We start from the raw sequence: 22,600 nt of genomic DNA on the forward strand, positions 1-22,600 counted from the left end.
TATTTCTATGTACAATTAATGTTTTTATAAAGATCACTTTATTTAATTTAATACTATAATTTTAGATTACAGCCGTGTAATCTTTTCGTCATAAAACGTTTTCTGAATGTAAAGTATAATTATATATGAATTGGCAACGTACGCAGGTAAAAGTTTGTTATTAATTGTTTCGTTATTTTACAAAGGGGTGTCCTATGAATATTCTATTATGTACAAATTTACGTTTAAAATTGTTATATAAAATTTGGAAATATTCTACGTATCATTAACATTTTTAACTTTTCTGCTTTATCACACAAATAAAACAACAATGTATAAATAAGGATCCAGTAATATTAAATACTGATATGATTTATTACTTTGGTCTAAAATTATACACTCTCTTTCTCAGGCGGATAACAAATATTATTACAATAAATTATATTTGTAATATATTTTTATTTTTATTGTGAACATTTGCAGTTATTTATGCTTATGCAAATAATGTAACTGGATCAATATTAACCGAAATCCCCAGTTTTGGTTTTATAACAAGTAAATGTGTTTATTACAATGGTTTTGCGTTCAAATAGATTGTACTATTCTAATTATCAAGTGTAGGCGTGTCCTAGTGTGAGACGTGAGTGCGTGTGCTTGTGCTTGTGCGTGTATTGAACTGTACGCAGTGGTCAAGGCAACAGGTGCAGTGCGGCAAGGAAATGTCCCAGGACTACCTGTTGTTGTTTTTGTTGTTGTGTTGTTGGATGTTCGCATACTGTACAGAACCGTCCAACTTCAACAACGGTTTCGTCACGGACATCGTCCCAACAGAGACAGGTGATTGTCTGGTTCTCTAAATAATATTATTTATTCCGAACACGTAAAGTTTAGTGCAATTCTGATGTACATTGACAACAGAACTAGATGTAGAAGTAATACGGATTTATAGAATATATTGAGAAGAGGTATTTAACTCATGTTTAGGCTCAACCGTGTAGTAAAATAATATCACAAACGCATTAAATTAAGTAAATTTTTGAAAGGGGAAGGAAAATTCTAAACAGAAAAAAACTATGTATACACTATCTTGGAATGATTTTATACTTTTTATTTCTAGTTGTTTAATACATTTATTTTCGTTATCCCAGTATAATAGGTGCTTAATAAATATAGATAAAGATTTTAGTTCTTGATTAAATACCGCTTTGCACGTAATAAGTGCAAGGAGTATTAATATGCTGTATTGCTCGATAGTTCGAAATAGAAACTAACAATAATGAATCTTTGTGCTTTCTAATATGTGAATGTAGTTAACAGCAAATTTGATTTTGTGGTTGATTTGGTTTATAACACAATAAAAATGTTTGTAAAGTTCCTAAAATAAAAATAATTAATCACAATAAACTTAACCGTTATTAGCATAATTTTGGAATGCATAATAATAGTGAAATTGAAGTATTCTTAGGAATAATGTTTACAAATTTAGATTTTGTAGTTTTTTTATTGAAGATTATAATCCAATTAGATAATTAACCAAGAACATTTAGGTGGACATCATTGGAATGCGCCTATGCAATCAGTCTTGTATTGAAGTATACTCAGATTATTCAGACTAAACATTTTGTGATATAAACAAACGGTATGATATGAATTAGGTAGAGTTGTCATCCAACGATGGTCATTAATTTAATAAGCTCTTAAATATTATGTAAGAAATTGACCACACATTTAATAGACATGACGTAGCAGTAGTGGGAATGGTTGATGATATTTGAATGTTGAGTTTAACTTCTGTTCACCTTGTAGAGTCTATAACGTATAGTGACTGGAATCAGGAATCATGTTCGTCAGAGGAGATTCAAAATTTAGTCGACGAAGAAGCTCAAAATGAACTCTTTACATCGTTTAGACATTAGCCACTAATAGGAAGATGAATTGGAGATAAACTGAGCATTGATATTAAATCAACCCTTCCCACCGTACCTACTATAAGTGTAAAAATCGGCTGCTCAACCGTGCATGTATATCGTGTCTAAAACATCGTAGTGCACTAAACTGTGCACCTGGCTAGGCAACAAGAATACCTCTTCACTAAGATTGCATTTTATTTTGTAGCCCATGTGTCTCTTTACATACCAGCATAGGAAGTCAGCAGAGGAAAGTGAAATTGAACTAAACTCAACGATAACAAAATATGCAATAAACTTATCACAGAAACTTCTTGATTTAAACCGTGTCGATACACTCCTAACATAATTAATTTTATAATTGCTTATAATGCCTTTCATTCCTGTATGATGTGTGAGGCTATCTTCAGCTAATATGTATTAAACTAAAAATATGTCTTAAGACTGCATCTGACATAGCAAGACTGAAATATCTCAAGATTATCTTTTGGTAGTCTTACGTTTATTTACAAATTATACTAGGAATAGTTGGTGGTATGAACCGGCTGCTAAACATACATTCAATATATTGTAATATTACGCCAAATAATGAATTTTAAAGAAAATATTATTAACAGTTTTAAATTACTATAACTTTTTAAACATTTAAGTTAGATCAGTTAACTAAGCTTGGTGATAAAAACACCTCTTTTAGTTCATACAGTTCTAATAAGTTCAAGAAGAAACACAGTATTATTTATATTCTGATAAATATTTGGTATTTATTTATTTGGTTGAGATAACTTTCCTTAAACACATTAGGAAATAATTTTAATGAGTTGTCTGAGGCAGACATTAAAAGTTATAGTTCCCATTCTTCTCGTAATGCTATTCGCCACTATTCTAAGGTTCTGGGCTTGTTTGAACGCACACAGATGCTTGGTCATTTTGATAATATACATCCTCAATCAGTTTTAGATCTAGACTGCACAAATTTAACTCTAATACTGGTATATTATGTACCGTATGTATACGTACTGCCGAACCACTCTTAGTGCACGTGGTCGAACTCTACTGTCCTGCTCGGTCTACATTACGACGTATATGGACGTCCATTACTTCATACCTATAACTATGGACTGATTAGTTGCCGTTTAGGAAATTTAAAAAGTCTTTTATATCTTAGAACAGGTCAGTCGGTAAGGCGACTTCAATTGATAGTCTCTACTCCTTACTATAACATGGTTTCATTACCAACTAATTTTGCTGGACTGAAATTGTTTTGAGGTTTTCGAACAATATAAAACCAATACAAAGCGCATTAACTCGTAAAAACCTATCGTAAAGTGTATTGTGAACATGGGTCGCATTGGCTTTGGTCTTATGGGAAAACTGCCATAATCATAATACCTCTGACTGACTCGTAATATTATTATGTTGAAATTTATTTAAATACGTGACAAATCTTTTCTATATTCCTTACACTCCAATCTTTTTGATGACAAGGAACACATTTTATGACTGAAGCGTGGTTAGAAAAGCTCCTAAATGTATTAACAGATCCAAAATTTTATGTTGGGAATCCACGTTTGGAGTTCAATTTATTATAATTCATTTCATTTCTGGGCTATGGATAGCTAATAAAAATAACATTATTTTTAATTTATTTTATGTAGTACATAGGTTTTGATACAATATATTAAAATATCTTATCTTATAAATTAAAATGAATAGCTAAATGAGTTGCTATACGCTAATGTCCTAATGTTGAGAACGAACGGACCATTTTGGCTACCTCTCGTTTTAATATATCCATTACACTCCGAGGAAGGCTCCGATAAAGAGGAAAATAAGAAAAGTTTCTCGGAATATTTGATAACTCAAGAGAATAATTATAATATTTATGAATGTAATCCAAAGTTAAGTGACACTAAACAGCTGTTGAAACTTTAAACTGAAAATTACCGAAGAGGCAGAAACATTCGTCTATGATTAAATTTAAGAAAGTATGACGTATAAAGTGTTTGATCTGTAGTGTAATTCTAATTGGAAAGAAGGAATTACTATATAATATTTACATACTGTGTGTATCAGTGACGGATAAACCATCTAATGAATTGAAAAGACTATTTAAACGCTGTTATAAAACCGACCTTAATGACCAAAGCTGTGAATGTTTGCACGTAATGCAATCGAACTTGAGACTGTGGATTGCATTTCTACTGTAGCGTCAGGAAGAACAAAGGAATGGCACACTCTTCCTTTAATACCGGAAACAATGACAGTAGATATTTACGAACAAAGCTGTAAATGTTTGCACGTAAAGCACTTGAACTTGAGACTGTGGTTTGCATTTCTACTGTAGCGTCAGGAAGAACAAAGGAATGGCACACTCTTCCTTTAATACCGGAAACAATGACAGTAGATATTTACGAACAAAGCTGTAAATGTTTTGCACGTAAAGCACTTGAACTTGAGACTGTGGATTGCATTTCTACTGTAGCGTCAGGAAGAACAAAGGAATGGCACACTCTTCCTTTAATACCAGAAACAATGACAGTAGATATTTACGAACAAAGCTGTAAATGTTTGCACGTAAAGCACTTGAACTTGAGACTGTGGTTTGCATTTCTACTGTAGCGTCAGGAAGAACAAAGGAATGGCACACTCTTCCTTTAATACCGGAAACAATGACAGTAGATATTTACGAACAAAGCTGTGAATGTTTGCACGTAATGCAATCGAACTTGAGACTGTGGATTGCATTTCTACTGTAGCGTCAGGAAGAACAAAGGAATGGCACACTCTTCCTTTAATACCGGAAACAATGACAGTAGATATTTACGAACAAAGCTGTGAATGTTTGCACGTAAAGCACTTGAACTTGAGACTGTGGTTTGCATTTCTACTGTAGCGTCAGGAAGAACAAAGGAATGGCACACTCTTCCTTTAATACCGGAAACAATGACAGTAGATATTTACGAACAAAGCTGTAAATGTTTGCACGTAAAGCACTTGAACTTGAGACTGTGGATTGCATTTCTACTGTAGCGTCAGGAAGAACAAAGGAATGGCACACTCTTCCTTTTATACCGGAAACAATGGCATTAGATATTTACGAACAAAGCTGTGAATGTTTGCACGTAAAGCACTCGAACTTGAGACTGTGGATTGCATGTTTACTGTAGAATCAGGAAGAACAAAGGAGTAGCACAGTCTTCCTTTTATACCGGAAACAATGACAGTAAATATTTATGGCCAAAGTTGTCTTTCTAAGCTTACGCATGCACATATTTTCTAAATCGGGTTAAAAAAAACTAACTGAATTGTAGCACCAGATATATCATAGAACAGACATTTCTTTTTAGTCGTAAGTAAGCAATGTATATTTTATTTATTGGGAGTTAAAGGCAATTGTAACTATGGTACGGGAAAAATTGAATTTCAATTAAAAGAGCCGAAAGTACACGATTTGTTTATCGAAGTTGGGTTTGTTGGTATTTTCTAGATCGGCGTACAACTGAAACTCAACTATGGAGCTGGAGATACCTTACACAGAAAGTGGATCTAAACGTACGTAGTTGGAGACTTTTGCATCAAATGGCGTTTACGAGACTATGTATAATATTCTTTTCATACCAAAAATCGTAAAACCATGTATAACACAATTATATATACTTGATATGTCTACTTTTCTGAGGATCCATCATATTTTCTCATAAATGCTGTAATTAAGAAGGGTACGCCCTTCGATTTTAAGGATTGGGTGTGGAACTGAAAGTAATTACTAGTTTAATATGGATGCATATGTACTGACATTTTTCTGTTGCTTTAAACCTTCACTTGAGATACATCTTACCACAGTTACTCTTACGATCAGAGCCCTGTGTACCAGCCCAAGGATATCTGTCCAGGACTAAGGCTACAAGGCATTAAAAGCTAGATGGCATTGGTTTGTAATTGAAGTATTAAGTTTAATGGATTTACGAGATTTTTTGTCACATAAAATTAGTATCTCTATAACTAAATAGTAAAGCTACATTTACCAAACTTTGTCCATACGATATGATAGAGAATAGATATATAAATATAACGATATTATTTCCTTTAATAATACCCAAATAACTATTTGAAAATTTTTAGTCTCGGTGTAAAAACTACAGAGAGTGACCAGATTCCTCATTAAACTCAGTTCAGATTGAGTATTGGAAATAAAGGCGATTAATACACCTACTACCTCTGGTCTCACTTCTAGAACACTCCATTCGCTCCTATTAGTGTGTACTCAACCATATATCAAATACTACCAAGTTGTCTATAGCCTACCTTCACCTTTGGAGCAGCATACCTCTGTCTTTTCTTCATTAAATGGTCCAGGCTTCGTAGTAGAATTTTATCAATTGTCTTAATGGGTATAATTTTATATGCAATAACCCGAATCCATACATATTTGTTTCCTGATCTCCATAATTTATATTAAATATTGCTGCATTAAAATGTTTTTTCGTTGTCTCTGAAATGAGGATAACCCTCGTCAATAGTAAGGAACCCCTATTTCAGCAAGCTCCAGCATCTGAAACTGTGACAAGAACGGTATAATATACAACAGAAGTAGTTAGAGATGTCTTGGTAGTATGAAGAAATCACAACTGATCCACTCCAGCTGCACCAGTTTATATAGTTCAAATGAACCCGATCAGAGACAGCACTCTATTCACCCAATAGAAGAACAAGGTAACTCTCCACTAGAATCACTATGTTTTCGATTTATAGGAACCTGTACTAAGTGAGTCTATGTAATCCGAGTTTCTCAAGGCTTTCATTGGCATTCACTGTTTTCACGCAAACATTGACACTGTGACAAGAACGGTATAATATACAACAGAAATAGTTAGAGATGTCTTGGTAGTATGAAGAAATCACAACTGATCCACTCCAGCTGCACCAGTTTATATATAGTTCAAATGAACCCGATCAGAGACAGCACTATATACACCTAATAGAAGAACAAGGTAACTCTCCACTAGAATCACTATGTTCTCGATTTATAGGAACCTGTACTAAGTGAGTCTAAGTAATCCGAGTTTCTCAAGGCTTTCATTGGCATTCACTGTTTACACGCAAACATTGCAAGAACGGTATAATATACAACAGAAGTAGTTAGAGATGTCTTGGTAGTATGAAGAAATCACAACTGATCCATTCCAGCTGCACCAGGTTATATAGTTCAAATGAACCCGATCAGGGACAGCACTTTATACATCCAATACAGGCACAAGTAACTTTCCACTAGAATCACTTTTCTCGAATGATTTCTCGGAACCTTTACTAAGTTAATCTAACTGCTCCGAGTTTCTCAAGGCTTTCATCGGCATTCACTGTTCACACACAAACATTGACACTGTGATACATTAATACGTAAGCCCTTAATTAAGATTCTCTCAGGACCCAACATAAGCAGTAATATATTTCATGCCATAATTAACGAAGTTGATTGCCATTGGAGAGGAAGATTAGACAATCTCATCGGTTCTCCTCGTGTTAGACATGTACTGCCTGGAACTCTGACACAAAGAGCGATATGGCTAGTATTGATGAGGTATGACGTGACTTGGTCTATCTGATAAATGTAAATGTTTGAGGTTCACATTTTATAATGGTACAGAAAGAATGTATGTCCTATATGAACTCTAAAAAAGTGCAAATAGAAACTTTTGCATTAATGGGATAATGAGAGTGCTTAACTTCCTAATGAGTTTCTAATATAATTTAGAAACTTATTGCACTCATTAAAATAAACATTTTAATTCCAGTACCAGCGCAGAGGGCAGAGTTTTAGCACCTCTAAAAACTTAATATAAATTATTCATCATCTCTTTCACAAAAATAAAAAAATATTACTAAACGGTAAATTTATAATCGAAGCCCAATTTTCTTACTCAAATTTACTCGTGGAAAATGGAGATGGATAAAAAGTTCAGCTGTTCTTTCAACAAGTTTCTAGTTAGAGTTCACAATTAAAGTTTCTAATTGACGAGATCTGAGCTGAGACACGTTGTAAAGGGCCAGAGAATACTTTTCGTTATTCCGTAGTTAATATGAAAGGAAAAAAACATTGTGGAAAATTGTAATTTTACTTTTATGGGGTTGCTTTTTTTTTGTTAAATGTTCAATAGTAAGTAATTTTAAAGCATTGCTTATTAAGTTTTTTTAGACCTTTGACTAAGGCAAAGATATAGCCTGCAAATTTTTATAAGATTATTTATATGAATAATTCAATCGTAATACTCTAATTTAGCACTTGTGAATACCGTTAAATGGGATCAATTTTAAATCGCTCCCAGAGAAAAGTACGTCGAGGTGTCGGGGAAAACATACCCATTGCTACACATACCTACTGTGCATGAATTTGAAAGTCATGATAAAACGATCGATCTATCACAATTGAAATATAATATTTTTACTCTCGATAGAAAAATATGGTATTCGTGGCACTTAAAATTCTTTAATATTGTTATTTATTAGTATTTCAAATGTTTCATTCCAATATATACGATCATTTCTTAAGAAACTTAGATGACATGTTGTGTGAAAAAATAACATATGTAGCAAATTGAAATGTTTTAAGAAGTTTTAGATATACATATATGAATAATTGAGATATTGAATGTATTTAATTCCCAAAATGTATGTATTTACTACATTATTGCTGTAAGACATGGACATATTATGTTCTCTCCTACTTCTGACCTCTCAATAACTAACAGTCATTGAGGAATCGCAAGCCATGCTCTGTAAATAGTATTTTCAGAAAAGAAAGGTCTACCTATGAGTAAGTTCATAAGAAATGTCTATACGTGACTATTCCAAACGTCCAACTTTGATCGCTTTGCTTTACTAATAAAACAATATTCATCAATAAATATGTTGTTTTATATTCCGACTAACAATACAATACATATATATATATATATATATATATATATATATATATATATAGCACATAAATTGTATGTTTTATGATTCAATGTTTATTGAAATTACACACACACACACACACACACACACACACACACACACACACACACACACACACACACACACATATATATATATATATATATATATATATATATATATATATATATATATGCATGTGTGCGTGTTTGTTTTTTATATCTTATAAATAAAAATGAATCGCATCCGAGGAAGGTTTTTATTATGAAAAAGTTACGAAAGGTTACCTGGAATATTTTGGTATTCAGAAAAATTTGTAGTTTTTACGTGTTATAATTCAAATTAAACTGGTACTACACAGTTTTTGGCTGCTATAGTTCGACAAACTTTCTGAAACATCTGCTTATATTTAAATTTTATCAATAATAAGTAAAAAGTGCTTGATCGGTAGTCTAATGCAGATACTAAATAAAATATTTATATATAATTTTTATTCCAGATTGCGCCAGTGACGAATTAAAATCATCTAATGCATTAAATACTTATATAAAACTAACCTTAATAAACAAAGTTATGAATATTTTCACAAAAGTTACTTTAAACTGGTGGGCTTCTATGAAATTATTATATTAGGTTTTAACAATGGCTTATGAAAAAACAGAGAAATGAATACCAACATGCCTCAACGATTCATTCTTTCCCTGGCTTCTGTTCAAAAAACAATTGTAACGCAAAACTTTAATAACGATTATTTTGGAATGTTGCAAAACCTTAATAAGGATTTCCTTGTTATGCCGAAAGTACATAGTAAGTAGTAGGACTTCCCGCTAGGTCGTAATAGGCTTTTCGGTCCTACTTATGTGTGTATTTTCTTCATCAGGACAAGGCAAACTCACCCATGTTAACGCGATTTTGACCAAAATATATTTTCGAGAACTAGATAATCAAACGTATATAGTATTTTGATCGCGGCAATATTGCAAGATAAACTGTGACATAGTAGGTAAGTGTATTCAAACGGCCTTAAGTAGGCACTTTTGAACCGAAGTAGGTATCTCGGTCCTACGTAAGTATGTATATTTTTTTACCGTCACAACAACATGGCAAACTCTACTATGGTACTGAAAATATCTGAAACACGAAGTATAAGGACTAGAAATATATGCTTTTTGACCGAAGTAATTTTTCGAGACCTGTGTGATCCGAGATTTGTGTTCTCTTGATCGGGATGACAAGGCAGATTCAGCTGTGACGTTACGTATATAATGAATTAGAACCAGAAATACTCTTACACGTGCCAAACATGATATAATAATTAAGTTAAACTCTGATACTATTTACCATGAACTTAAATAATATCTACCTGATGTAAGGCTTTTAAATTACGTTTTAAAATTTTTATAGGACTATCATCATATTACATCTTATTACACAATTGTTTTTACTAAGTAATATAAGGACTTCGGTTCTAGCGATTGCGTGGGAAGCCGCGAGTAACAGCTAGTATATAAATATATATTAATAAAAAATAATTGAATCTTAATAAATTAGGGCTCTGTGGTGTAATGGTAGCACATTCACCCGGCAGTGAGAGATCCGGGTTCAAGTCCCGGCGGAGCAAGTACTTTTTGCGATTCAATGTTTATATATATTGTCAACAGTATCCTTATTTTAAGGGTTTTCATACGTTCATATATATATATATATATATATATATATATATATATATATATATTGTAAGTGCCTTGGTCATCCTTTCAGTACCTCCTGAAACATTAGTCTACAACCAGAAATTAAAATGTGTTAAAATAAATCATTACTTATGCTAAATATTTATATAACAGTATAATTTCAATTGCCACATTGTTCTCCGTTATACAATACATATCAGAATAAATATATATATATATATACATATATATATGAATGTATAAAAAGTCTTAAAATAAGGATACTGTTGACTCAATATCGAGATCAACCTAGTACTTTATAAAAATTAATTTATAATCAATGTAATATAGTACAAACAAGTTCTGAACAATAATTAAGTAACTGCTTCTAAGCAATATTTCAGAACTTGTTTGAAGGGAAATGTAATTACTGAGAAGAGCCAATGCACCCTTTACTATAATACTGTAGTTGAATACTCGTAGTTGTTGCTCGTAACATGCAAATTAAAACACGTTTAAATCACAGTCACAGTTCAGAAGTTGAATGTGATTACATTAAACTGTTTATTATTTAAATCCGCTGTTAGTTTGGTAGAGATCATAAACTTTGAACGATGATTAATTATTTTAGACTTAAACTGAACTACGTTTAAAGTTAAAGTTTATAATCACAGCATCATAAAACCGTACAAGTTAAAAGTTCTTGGAGTTGTAAGTCGTTAAACAGTTAAATATATTTTATAATATGTATAGAATATGTCATTACTTATTTTAACCTGCACGATTATAACCTTCAATTACTTGAGTTTTAAAGATATTTCAGTATTTTTCAGTAAATAAACATAACATCAATATTAAAAAGAATACCAATTTAATCAAAGTTAGACAACAGCCTGTTTATTGCTGGATATGCTCGGATTCCACTTTTGTTCTGTATGATTAATTGTTTAGGCATTAAATAAATATTAATACTTGTAAAGATAGTAGGAAGTCCTATCAGAGTTGTATAAATGTAATTCGAGATTCGGAAATTTACGAAAATATAACAAAATAGTCATGTGTTGAAAATAACAAACAAGCAATTTAACAGAAGCAGAATAACGCATAACATTATGGCAAAGCGAAAAAATGGATATTTTGTTCTCTTAGTATAAGGTGCTTAAAACTGCACCGAGTCCTATAAGGACTTTTGCGCTGCTTCCGGAGTGACAGGATATTCTGGATGGTATGGTTAGGGATAGGGGCCATCTCTCTGCGAGATACATGAGGAAGAATTTAGAGCACTAATCTCAAGTCATGTCCCCTCAAACGAAGAGGAAGCCAACTCTGAACTAGTATCTACAGTCACAGCAGGCAGGGAGTAGCACACCCTTATATCTTGGTTAGCAAGAACATTTAACTTTTAAGGGACAAACCCATTAAATCCAACCGTCATCTCCTGCAAAAGACTAGACCTGTCGAATTACCTTTGTAGCCCAGAATCTTGACATATGCGGTTAGTGATGTATATTATATGCATTACTTAATTATCAGGCAAGTTAACATTACGTTTTCTCTTATGTTAAAATGTCAATGTATCTGATATAAAACTCCTCCCTTCGGCTCAGCAAGAAAAGTATGTAGATATAGTGACAATTTAAATATTATAAATGTGATGGTGATATTATTATAGTATTGAGATGTACTGAATATATTAAAAATCTACAGAGATACAATTAATATGTTGCAACTTGAATGATTCTATTGTGCTCTATTGTTCATTGAGAATTAGTTATGCAGATTGCTCTGTAGTTTCTATAAATTTTATCCTATAAAAAGACAACACAATTTATTTAATATCCGATCGGAAGACTATTTCAATATAACGTACCGGTACAATAAATTTGGTGCTTACCCCTCGCGAAAACAATTGAGAAACACGGCGCACTGTAATCTACTTAATTCACGATAATAACCTAAAGAAGGGCGAAAATTATGAGCTGGCGTTCTCCTTCCTCCCTTTCTGGTGGACATCCGCGGCGTTCTCTCACTGGCCCAGCCGCATCCAACTCAAGAACAATAGCCTTCTCAGATCTGACGTAACTGCAGAACAAGACAAGTTGTGATAAATTCAAGGCAGTGAACAGCCTTCCTATTAATTTAAATTTACCTGCACTAACTTTCCAAAGTATTACATATTCGTTTTTATCCTAACTTCTCACAATCTAATTAAAATTAAATCCCAATATTTCTTTCCCAAAAATTTCATTTCATTTAAGTTTTAATTAAAAAAATATCAACTAATGTTGTTTTAAAAACGCTGCATAAGTATAAAAATGATTAAGAAAGTTATATACAATGCTGGACAGTTTAAATTGTTTTTAGTTTGATAAATAACGGAGTTGGGAATTAAGATTAGTTTTATCGGCTGTCATATTGAAACGAAATAGCGTGCTAAGCTGAAGCGAACTTAGCCGACAAAATTGTAAGATTTTTGTACCAATTTTCAAATTTTCACTTTTTTTAGGTAAAAGTTTGTTTCCACAAGTCACGTTATAAAGCTAATGTATATATATATATATATATATATATATATATATATATATATATATATATATATATATATATTATATACACCCCTTAATGTATAAATCTGTAAAGATCATTTAAACCTAAAACTATTTCATTATTTTATACATTTACTACATTCATTTAGTTTACTTCTAATCTAATCGTTTGCATGAATCTTTATGGGGTTTCCTTGAACATGAATTACTAGCGGTTTAAATGATTACTTTCACACTTGTACTGGAGCAATAAATATTAATCTTTATTATAATCTAACGTACTGCCATATTAATCATAATATCAGATCAACAAAGTAGAAATGATAGTTTTAAATCAAATTTTCATAACAAATAATGCCATAGCAAAATGTAACTAGTCACTAATACTAATATCGAAATTATAAAAAAATCAAATACATTTAATCATATTATAAATAACATAAAATGCGTTTTGAGTCATAAAATAAGCGCAATTATGGTATAAAGTATCTTAAAATATCGTAAAATGTTAGTATCGTAAAAATGTTTCTTTCGGTGTAATTATTTTATAATTATAAATGACGTTTAGTGTAAAAACATATGCACAAAACAGTAAATTTATTTCTATAATTCGTTTCCCAATTTTAAATCATTCTGTATACTTGTATGCCTATTGTAATATATAGTTTCTAAGAAAGTCGTAAACATACTCGTATTAAAAACGTTATGTATGTATAATTTTTTATTGGTGTAAATTTTGAAACGAAAGGTCCCATTATAGTTTTGATATATAAATCATCTAAAACCTTTCTTCAAACATAGACGTTAAAATATCGGAAATATATTAAAATAATAACCTTATTTAGTTAATGCAAATGGCATGAGTAAGTAAAATAATTTTCAGTCATAGAACTCAAAGTAACTTTAGTTTTGTGAATTTTCCAAATTAATCAAGCATATGTGTTAAAGTTTTAAAGTAACAAATTTGCTCACTAATATATCGTGTTGTCTTGCTTTACTTTATAATTTACAATCAGTTGACACATAAAATCAACACATTACGACTCTTACGATACAAGTTATAGTTGCCGGTAATTTTGTCATCGATAACGACGTTCCCACACAACCGTAACAAGCCATCGTCTTTTACGAGTTGAAAACTCTAGTTAAAGCAGAATCATGAATGATAGTATTGATTACTCATATCACGTCTTTATGTCTTTGCTGTAGTATTCTGAAGATTGAATAATCTACACTGTGGCTGAGACAATATCTAAAAATTCTAATCGTACAGGTATCAATGTGTGTTTACATATCTCTTCTACTTGGATTTATAAACGTACCTAGAATATTCATAACAATAATAATGTAATGACGTAAACTTAAACAGTTCAGTAGTTTAAATAATCTTTCATTAATCTTTCTCAGAAAGAAGGATTCAGACCAACATAAGCTGATATGAAAAGCATGTGGGTATACATATGTTAACTTTCAAATAGCCCATAAGAAAATAGAACCCAAGCGAACATTATACCATCAAGTGAACGAGAAGAATTAATTAAAACTTGTGACGGAAGAGATATAGAGTAAGAGGAATAAATCTCGTACCATCAACAACACAGCATAAATATATATACAAAATGTATATACTATACATAAGTTGAAGTCTTACAAAGTTTTAAAAACAACCAGCGTGGCGATTAAAGTTGCTTTCAATGTTTTTACCTTTCATGATCTTTACAAAATGTCTTCTCACTGAGTTCTTAGCGTATGAATGAGGAGCCCAAACCAAACGGCCCATTTCAAAGGCGAGCCGGCACTTGACTAAAGATAGGCACTCAACCCTCATCCTTTGAATAATTTTGATCTCAAGTCTCAGTTCCCTTGCTTTCTCTCAGTTTATCGCAAGCTTTTGCAATCCACATAAAATAATTTCCTAAATATTTGTAACACAAAAGTTTATGAAACCTAAGTATGTTGGGGAAATTAAAAACATACCTGTAGTTTGCAGTATGTGTAGCCTATATTTTTCAAGTTGATCTCTTTATCTTCAAGTTTACACAACATGATACTTTAGGTTTACTGAATTCTTATATATCTTCTTATCAAGGTGGTATTTTCACTAGTATACACCAATATAAAGGTTGCAGGAAAATATATAAGTATCAATCCAAATGTTACATCAACCAGGATTTGTTCGTTAAAAACGTTACATTCAAAAATAGCTTTTATTATTACGAAATTGAATAATACTAAAAGCTAAATTATAATGTATATATTCACACCAATATATACTTCTTAGTTAGAATAAATATAATATAACACCAATATTTGTAGTAGTAGTTTGGAAAATATTAAATATTGTTTTATGTTCTAAATATAAATAGGAATTTACATACTGCATATGATTGTGTTAGTAAATATATGAACTTAAACAGTTGATACCACTGATTGTTTTTCACACACCCATCCATATTATTACCCAGGCCGACGTTTTATATTACATTTAAAGATGTTTATAAAAGTAATAATTCATTGTTTTAATAAATACGTGCAAACTTGGTTGCTTCTGTGCGCATACGTGTTACACGAACAAGGAGAAACCAAGGTGCATTTGCTTACGGATCTTTTATTTTATATGCTTAGTATAAATTCTTCGTTTGACTGCTATATGTATGAGGAAATGGGAAAGATTTAGTTCTGATTATGTTATAGCCTATTACAGGATATGAAATTTTTATAACGTCAGGTTTAAATATAACAAAATTTTGTATTTTTTGCATTACCATTCATTACATTGAGATTACCGTTCATACAAAATTTAAATTATGCCCCAAAATATATTTTTCAGATAATTTTTAAATATAAATTAAAATAATCACATTGCAGACTTATGGACTAAATTAAGTATCAAAATCAGCTGTTATTGGTTCAACATTATGAAATATACATTTTATAACCCGAATAGATTTTTTTTTAGAGGAATTATTCGTCAGTATATTTGGCAACATAATACAAGAACACAAGTAGTATTAACCCTTTTGAGTGACGTGTGTAACCACAACACTTGTGAACATAGCTTGTAGTGACGTGGGATAGTCAAGTTCTAGTTGTGTCGATCTGTTAGTCAGATAGTGGCATTTCAATCAGCTGCGGATATATCCGATGTTAGTCGTATTGTTGCACAGTTCATATGAGATATTACAAATTCACCGTCCAAAATTACTTTCAATAGTTCTTTACTCTGAATTCCTCCTTGTATACATTCATACCAAAAATAATACACATGACAGTGTAATGTGATTGAAAATATAAGGTGGAAAAAAACAGTTTTGTGTAGCTATGGTTGCAGAAGTCAAGTTTGAGACGACATCAGATACCAGATTCTGCAATAGAACGAAAGGTAAACTGAAACCAAAGCAGCATTGAAATTGAAAATTTCAGCTATGGTCCCTTCGGACCATAGCTGCATTATGTGTATAAAACTCGGCTGCTCCACCGTTCTTAGAGTTCGTGTCAGAAACTTCGGTGTGCACTCAATTATAATATAATTTTATGTGCGTTGGGGTAATTACACTGAATGTGTTAACACATCACTTATTTGAATCTTTTGTCGGATGCCACTATAGATTTGAAATTGGCGCATACTCTAAGAGTGGCTGCGGACACGATAGACAGCTATAAGACAGCAATGGGAGCCTTCTACTATATGGAATACTCCTGGACAGGTTCTAGTAGGCTCTTTACTACCAAAGATAGCCAGCTTGGCCGACCAGTAAGTCGTAGCTTTTACAATGGGAGCCTTCTACTATCCGAAATACTCCTGGACTGGTCCTAGTGGGCTCTTTACTACCAAAGATAGCCAGCTTGGCCGACCAGTAAGTCGTAGCTTTTACAATGGGAGCCTTCTACTATCCGAAATACTCCTGGACTGGTCCTAGTGGGCTCTTTACTACCAAAGATAGCCAGCTTGGCCGACCAGTTAGTCGTAGATTTTACAATGGGAGCCTTCTACTATCTGAAATACTCCTGGACTGGTCCTAGTGGGCTCTTTACTACCAAAGATAGCCAGCTTGGCCGACCAGTTAGTCGTAGATTTTACAATGGGAGCCTTCTACTATCTGGAATACTCCTGGACAGGTTCTAGTAGGCTCTTTACTACCAAATATAGCCAGCTTGGCCGACCAGTTAGTCGTAGCTTTAACAATGGGAGACTTCTACTATCTGAAATACTCCTGGACTGGTCCTAGTGGGCTCTTTACTACCAAAGATAGCCAGCTTGGCCGACCAGTTAGTCGTAGCTTTTACAATGGGAGCCTTCTACTATATGGATTACTCCTGGACAGGTTCTAGTAGGCTCATTCCTACCAACGATATGTAAGCTGCCGAGGTGGATGTGGTGTCGGGCCGTTGTGCGTTTATCGTGTAGAGTAGGCCGGGTGTTAGATTATGTAGATCGCTAGGCCCAAGTTAGGCAACTTTCGGAATATTAACTAATTAACAGTTAACGATAGTCTCATTAAAGCTGGTTAGGTTTGGATAGAAGAAATCTGGTGGCAGATCCGCGGTAAATAATTGATCCTCTGGAAAGGTGGCCTCTTCCGGTCGCGACGAGACTAGGTTACAATTTTCATATTTCCTCGATGCCATCAATGTATCAATAACACCGACTTAAAAACATTTGGTAACGCTCCGCTAAATCCCTGGGAGTCACATATTGTACTATCATCAAATTCATTTTTGATATATATATATATATATTTATTATATATATTATAATAAAAATAAAAATTTAATAAATACATAAATGAATATATAATATATAGGCAAACGCAACTATGCTACGTTAGTATCATAGACCGGAAGTCAATTACAAAGTCCAAAATTAAATCCTTATTGTCTGAATAGGATTTTTCAGACCAGTATATGTATATTTGATATGTCATATCAATTTTTTATGTTTGTTTCATATATAACAAAAAGATCGGGCCATCAGAGCAGGCAGTCTCAATTAGGGCCCCAGAAATTTATACTCCTATACGCTCAAAAACTTTAATAAAAACGAAAAAAAATTTTATTTAAATTTTAAATTTCTTAAACATGGATACTGTAAGAATATGGTTAATCCTACTTCTCGTAAAAAAACTATAGTAAGGATCCATCAGATTACGTATTAAATACTTTCACAAGACCGTTGAGATTTGAAAATTAGCGGCTAAATAGCTGATATTAATAAGAACGAATAAGTGTTTTATTCTAGTGAGATTTATAATTTCAAATTTAATTTTTTCATAGAAAAAGTCCTTTTTACAGGAGGAAATAGTTACAGTTTAAATGATTATCTATGTTTAATTGTTTAAACTGCGCTTCACAAAAATTTTGTACCAATCTATAGCAAACTTGACTAATTAAAAAGGTAGTTAAGCATGGCAGTTACATGTAAACTGGCTTCTGCATTTCCTCCTAGGGATTCTAGCCTGTATCTCAAGCATTTTCATGGACCTCGAGTCAAAACTTATTCCAGATAACTACAGAATAAATTACTATTTAATTTATTCTTTGTCACATAAGCTTTATGTCGTTACTCCAAGGTTAAGGGATAATTAATCTTGATATCATGTCGAGTTTCAGATTGAAATTGAATTCACTGGTGTATTCCACTCAGAGCCGCTGTCTAACTATGATCGCTGTAAAAATTAAAATAGTTCTAACTCAACCGGTTCACCGCCTTCCGAGTTATATGTCCCATCAACGAACTCAAACTTCTTATTTCTTAATAGAATGTTCTTCTACATCTTTATCAAGATGATTTATAAATTTCGAACATAATCATTACGGTTCCCATATCATCACTTTAGCTTTATTTAACTAACCGCTCGGTTAAATATCGTTAAATGTAAAGCGTATACGCTGGCATGAAGCTTATTACGCATAAATATGGCTTTTAGTATTTAAGAAAGTTTTCTCGAGAGGCTATACAAATGGTATTTCTGTCTATCCATACGATAATTTGAAATTGAATTGGCTTATAGACTTGAAATTTAGTATAAAGTGTCACTTCTATATAGGAAACACTGAGTTCATTTATGGTACAATTCACCTCAAGTGAGTTCGTTGAGCGTTAGTGAATATATTTACTACATGTGTTTTATGGGTAACCATTACAAGAACGAGAAAATAGTACTTTAAATAAACCTTAAACTTACTATGTAGTCATGTTCCGTTTTTATGTAGCCAGTTAAAATATACAAATAATTGAGTGGGAAGTTAATGTTAAAAGTGTTAAAAGGTTTGACTTCAGGGTACTATAGCGTTTTATTACTCTCCCTAGCCAACCAACACCTTTATTGCTTGAAACCTAACATATGGAACAGAAATGTTAACGATGCGTGTGGCATGCTATTTTGAAAAAGACTTAAAGTTTTGAATGAAAATTCATTTCTACGCGGAAAAGAATGCGTTCTATGACGATGCAGGTCCAATCATACATACCACTGAGCTGCATTAAAGCCTATCACTCAGAGAGCTGAACTAATTTCTCTTTCGCTGCCAGAGAGATGGAAAAATAGAATTTCTGTATGGTTGCCTGTCTGTCGGCAGGACATCTTTAGAATTAAATGAGCTATTTATTTGAGGTTTCACATTCATCCTCAGCGAAACCTGTTACAAGGCACAGATGTTGTGTGCCCCTAAACTGTAGATATTATAAGATACTATCGCGTTTATTTTAGTTTTCAAACTACCAATACTTAACGTTATGTCCATATACAAAAGATTATAAATATGTTTGAATTACTCAATCGGTAGGCTTTACTAATTATGTGGTATAACATTGTAAATTGTAGAATAAAATTAAAAGGCACAACATTCCATCTCAGCTGTGTTACTTTTTAAAATTTCCTCACATTCATGTTGTCTTTGAATTCAACATTTTAAAAGTATTCATCGTATTTCTTAAAGCTTATTATTATGAAAGAAATCATATAGAGCTGAAATAGAATTCGGGTTTTATTTTGAGAAAAAGTGTGCATTCAGTGAAAAGCGAACACACAGAAATATTTAAATATCAGATTCCGGGAGAAAGCCACGCATACTCTCCAACCAGACGCGATGATCAATCATTGCCGCTCACTACATCGTCTGGCAAAGCACTATAAATTGCTATCTGCGTATTTCATGTATTTAGTTCCCAGGGTCTCCCATTTGTTAGGCAATCAAGCTAACCATTACGCTACAGGGGCCACGTTTTATGTAACAAACAACGACGTTATAGAAACACCAATGATTAATCTGACACTTAAATGAGTATTACTTAGCCTATAACGGTTAGGTTTAAGAGGGATGGTTTTATGTACAAACATCCTTAGACACCGTATTGAACTGACGAGCAGGGTTCCAAAGGAAAAGGAAGTTTTTAAGTTAAGCTCAGACCTGCGTTAAAGTATAAAAAATAAATGCCCATGCAAATTCAGCACCAATGTTCAAGGAATCAATACGCGTTCAACACCGCCGCTCAGAATCAAAAGTAAATAAAGAGAGGGAGTCAGCGGTTGGTTTAGGATGACTGCATTCGCACCTAAGGATTCCTTTAAATGGTCGCACCTAGTTCTACTCTGAGCTCGGAAACGCTACTCCGTGCATCAAGCCATCCAGAGGACTCGAAAAGAAGCGATAACGAAATGAAAATTGAGAGAACTCCTTGTAAATTGTAATAAAATGTAATCATATTTATCTACTGATTTTTTCAGTTCAAATTATTTCTTGATACAAAAAAACCCAAAATAATAGCGGTGTACGTACTGTACAAAACATAATAAAAGTACCGTTAGTAGTCGAAAATCTCCTAAATACTTGTCAGAAGGAGAGTCTAGACTAGCAAAACGAGTATGAAATACCATATACCGCTCTATAAATATACGATGTACATTTGTCGTCGTATCATAGGGCGACGTGAGTGAGCCTGTGCCAGTGATAGTGGTTTCTGGGATAAACTCATAAACTCAAGGACTCAGTGGTTGACTCTAATCTATCGTTCCCTAAGACTGTCTAGCAGCTAGTGTTAGAGGCGCAGATGGCGACTACTTCGGAGAAAATCCGAGTGGGAACATTGAACTACGTAGCGATCTCAGCCAGGATCCTTTATTCCCTGTAACTTTCTGCAAGCAAGTGATAGAGCCGCAGATGGTGACTACTTCGGAGAATAGCAGGGTGGGAACGTTGAACTACGTAGCGATCTCAGCCAGGATCCCTTATTCCCTGTAGCTGTCTAACAGCAAGTGATAGAGCCGCAGATGGTGACTACTTTGGAGAAAAGCTGGGTGGGGTCGTTGAACTACGTAGCGACCTCAGCCAGGATCCCTTATTCCCTGTAGCTGTCTAACAGCAAGTGATAGAGCCGCAGATGGTGACTACTTTGGAGAAAAGCTGGGTGGGGACGTTGAACTACGTAGCGACCTCAGCCAGGATCCCTTATTCCCTGTAGCTGTCTAACAGCAAGTGATAGAGCCGCACATGGTGACTAGTTTGGAGAAAAGCTGGGTGGGGACGTTGAACTACGTAGCGATCTCAGCCAGGATACCTTATTCCCTGTAACCTGTCTAGCAGCAAGTGATAGAGCTGCAGAAGGCGACTACTTCGGAAATAAGCCGGTTGGGGACGTTGAACTACGTAGCGACCTCAGCCAGGATCCCTTATTCCCTGTAGCTGTCTAACAGCAAGTGATAGAGCCGCAGATAGTGACTACTTTGGAGAAAAGCTGGGTGGGGACGTTGAACTACGTAGCGATCTCAGCCAGGATCCCTTATTCCCTGTAGCTGTCTAAGCAGCAAGTGATAGAGCCGCAGAAGGCGACTACTTTCGGAGAATAAGCTGGGTGGGGACGTTGAACTACGTAGCGACCTCAGCCAGGATCCCTTATTCCCTGTAGCTGTCTAACAGCAAGTGATAGAGCCGCAGATAGTGACTACTTTGGAGAAAAGCTGGGTGGGGACGTTGAACTACGTAGCGATCTCAGCCAGGATACCTTATTCCCTGTAACCTGTCTAGCAGCAAGTGATAGAGCTGCAGAAGGCGACTACTTCGGAAATAAGCCGGGTGAGAACAGTCAACTGCGTTGCGATCTGAGCCAGGATCCCTTATTCCCTGTAACTGTCTGGCAGCAAGTGATAGAGCCGTACATGGCGACTATTTTGCTGAAAAGTCGGGTGAGAACCGTCAAATGTGTTGCGATCTCAGTCAGTATCCCCTATTCCCTGAGACTGTCTAGCTGCGAGTGATAGAGCCGCAGATGGCGACTTGGCGGTATCAGCTATCTTCGCTTCTACGTCAGCAGCCGATGTCAATTGCTGGGGCAGGTTAGGTGCAGCGTACTAATGTGTCGTAGTATCTCCTGCAGGCTGAAATCGAAACTTCTTGGTGATCGTAACCTGTTTGGGTTCGACTCTACTGCCTGATGTTTTCTGTGGTTTAGGTGTGCTACAAGGGGAAGGTTGTAGCATACGGAATTAAGTCCTTAGTTTGTCAGTTAGGAAATATGAAAACTGTATCTTATTAGCACCCGTAAAAAGTAACATGTTACAATCCT

The 22,600-nt window shown here is 33.8% G+C and overlaps 1 protein-coding gene across 1 annotated transcript in view; it reads left to right on the plus strand.

The window, feature by feature from the left end:
* The first annotated feature begins 303 nt into the window (after positions 1–303).
* LOC124355553 overlaps positions 304–22,600 on the plus strand; it is a 137,455-nt gene continuing 115,158 nt past the window's right edge. Inside the window, exon 1 of the mRNA XM_046806719.1 lies at positions 304–816. Coding sequence (XP_046662675.1) covers positions 699–816 — 118 coding nt within the window. The 5' untranslated portion in view covers positions 304–698. The remainder of the gene's footprint in view (positions 817–22,600) is intronic.

The sequence above is a fragment of the Homalodisca vitripennis genome, chromosome 1 (assembly GCF_021130785.1).
Source record: "Homalodisca vitripennis isolate AUS2020 chromosome 1, UT_GWSS_2.1, whole genome shotgun sequence".
Lineage (NCBI taxonomy): Eukaryota > Metazoa > Arthropoda > Insecta > Hemiptera > Cicadellidae > Homalodisca > Homalodisca vitripennis.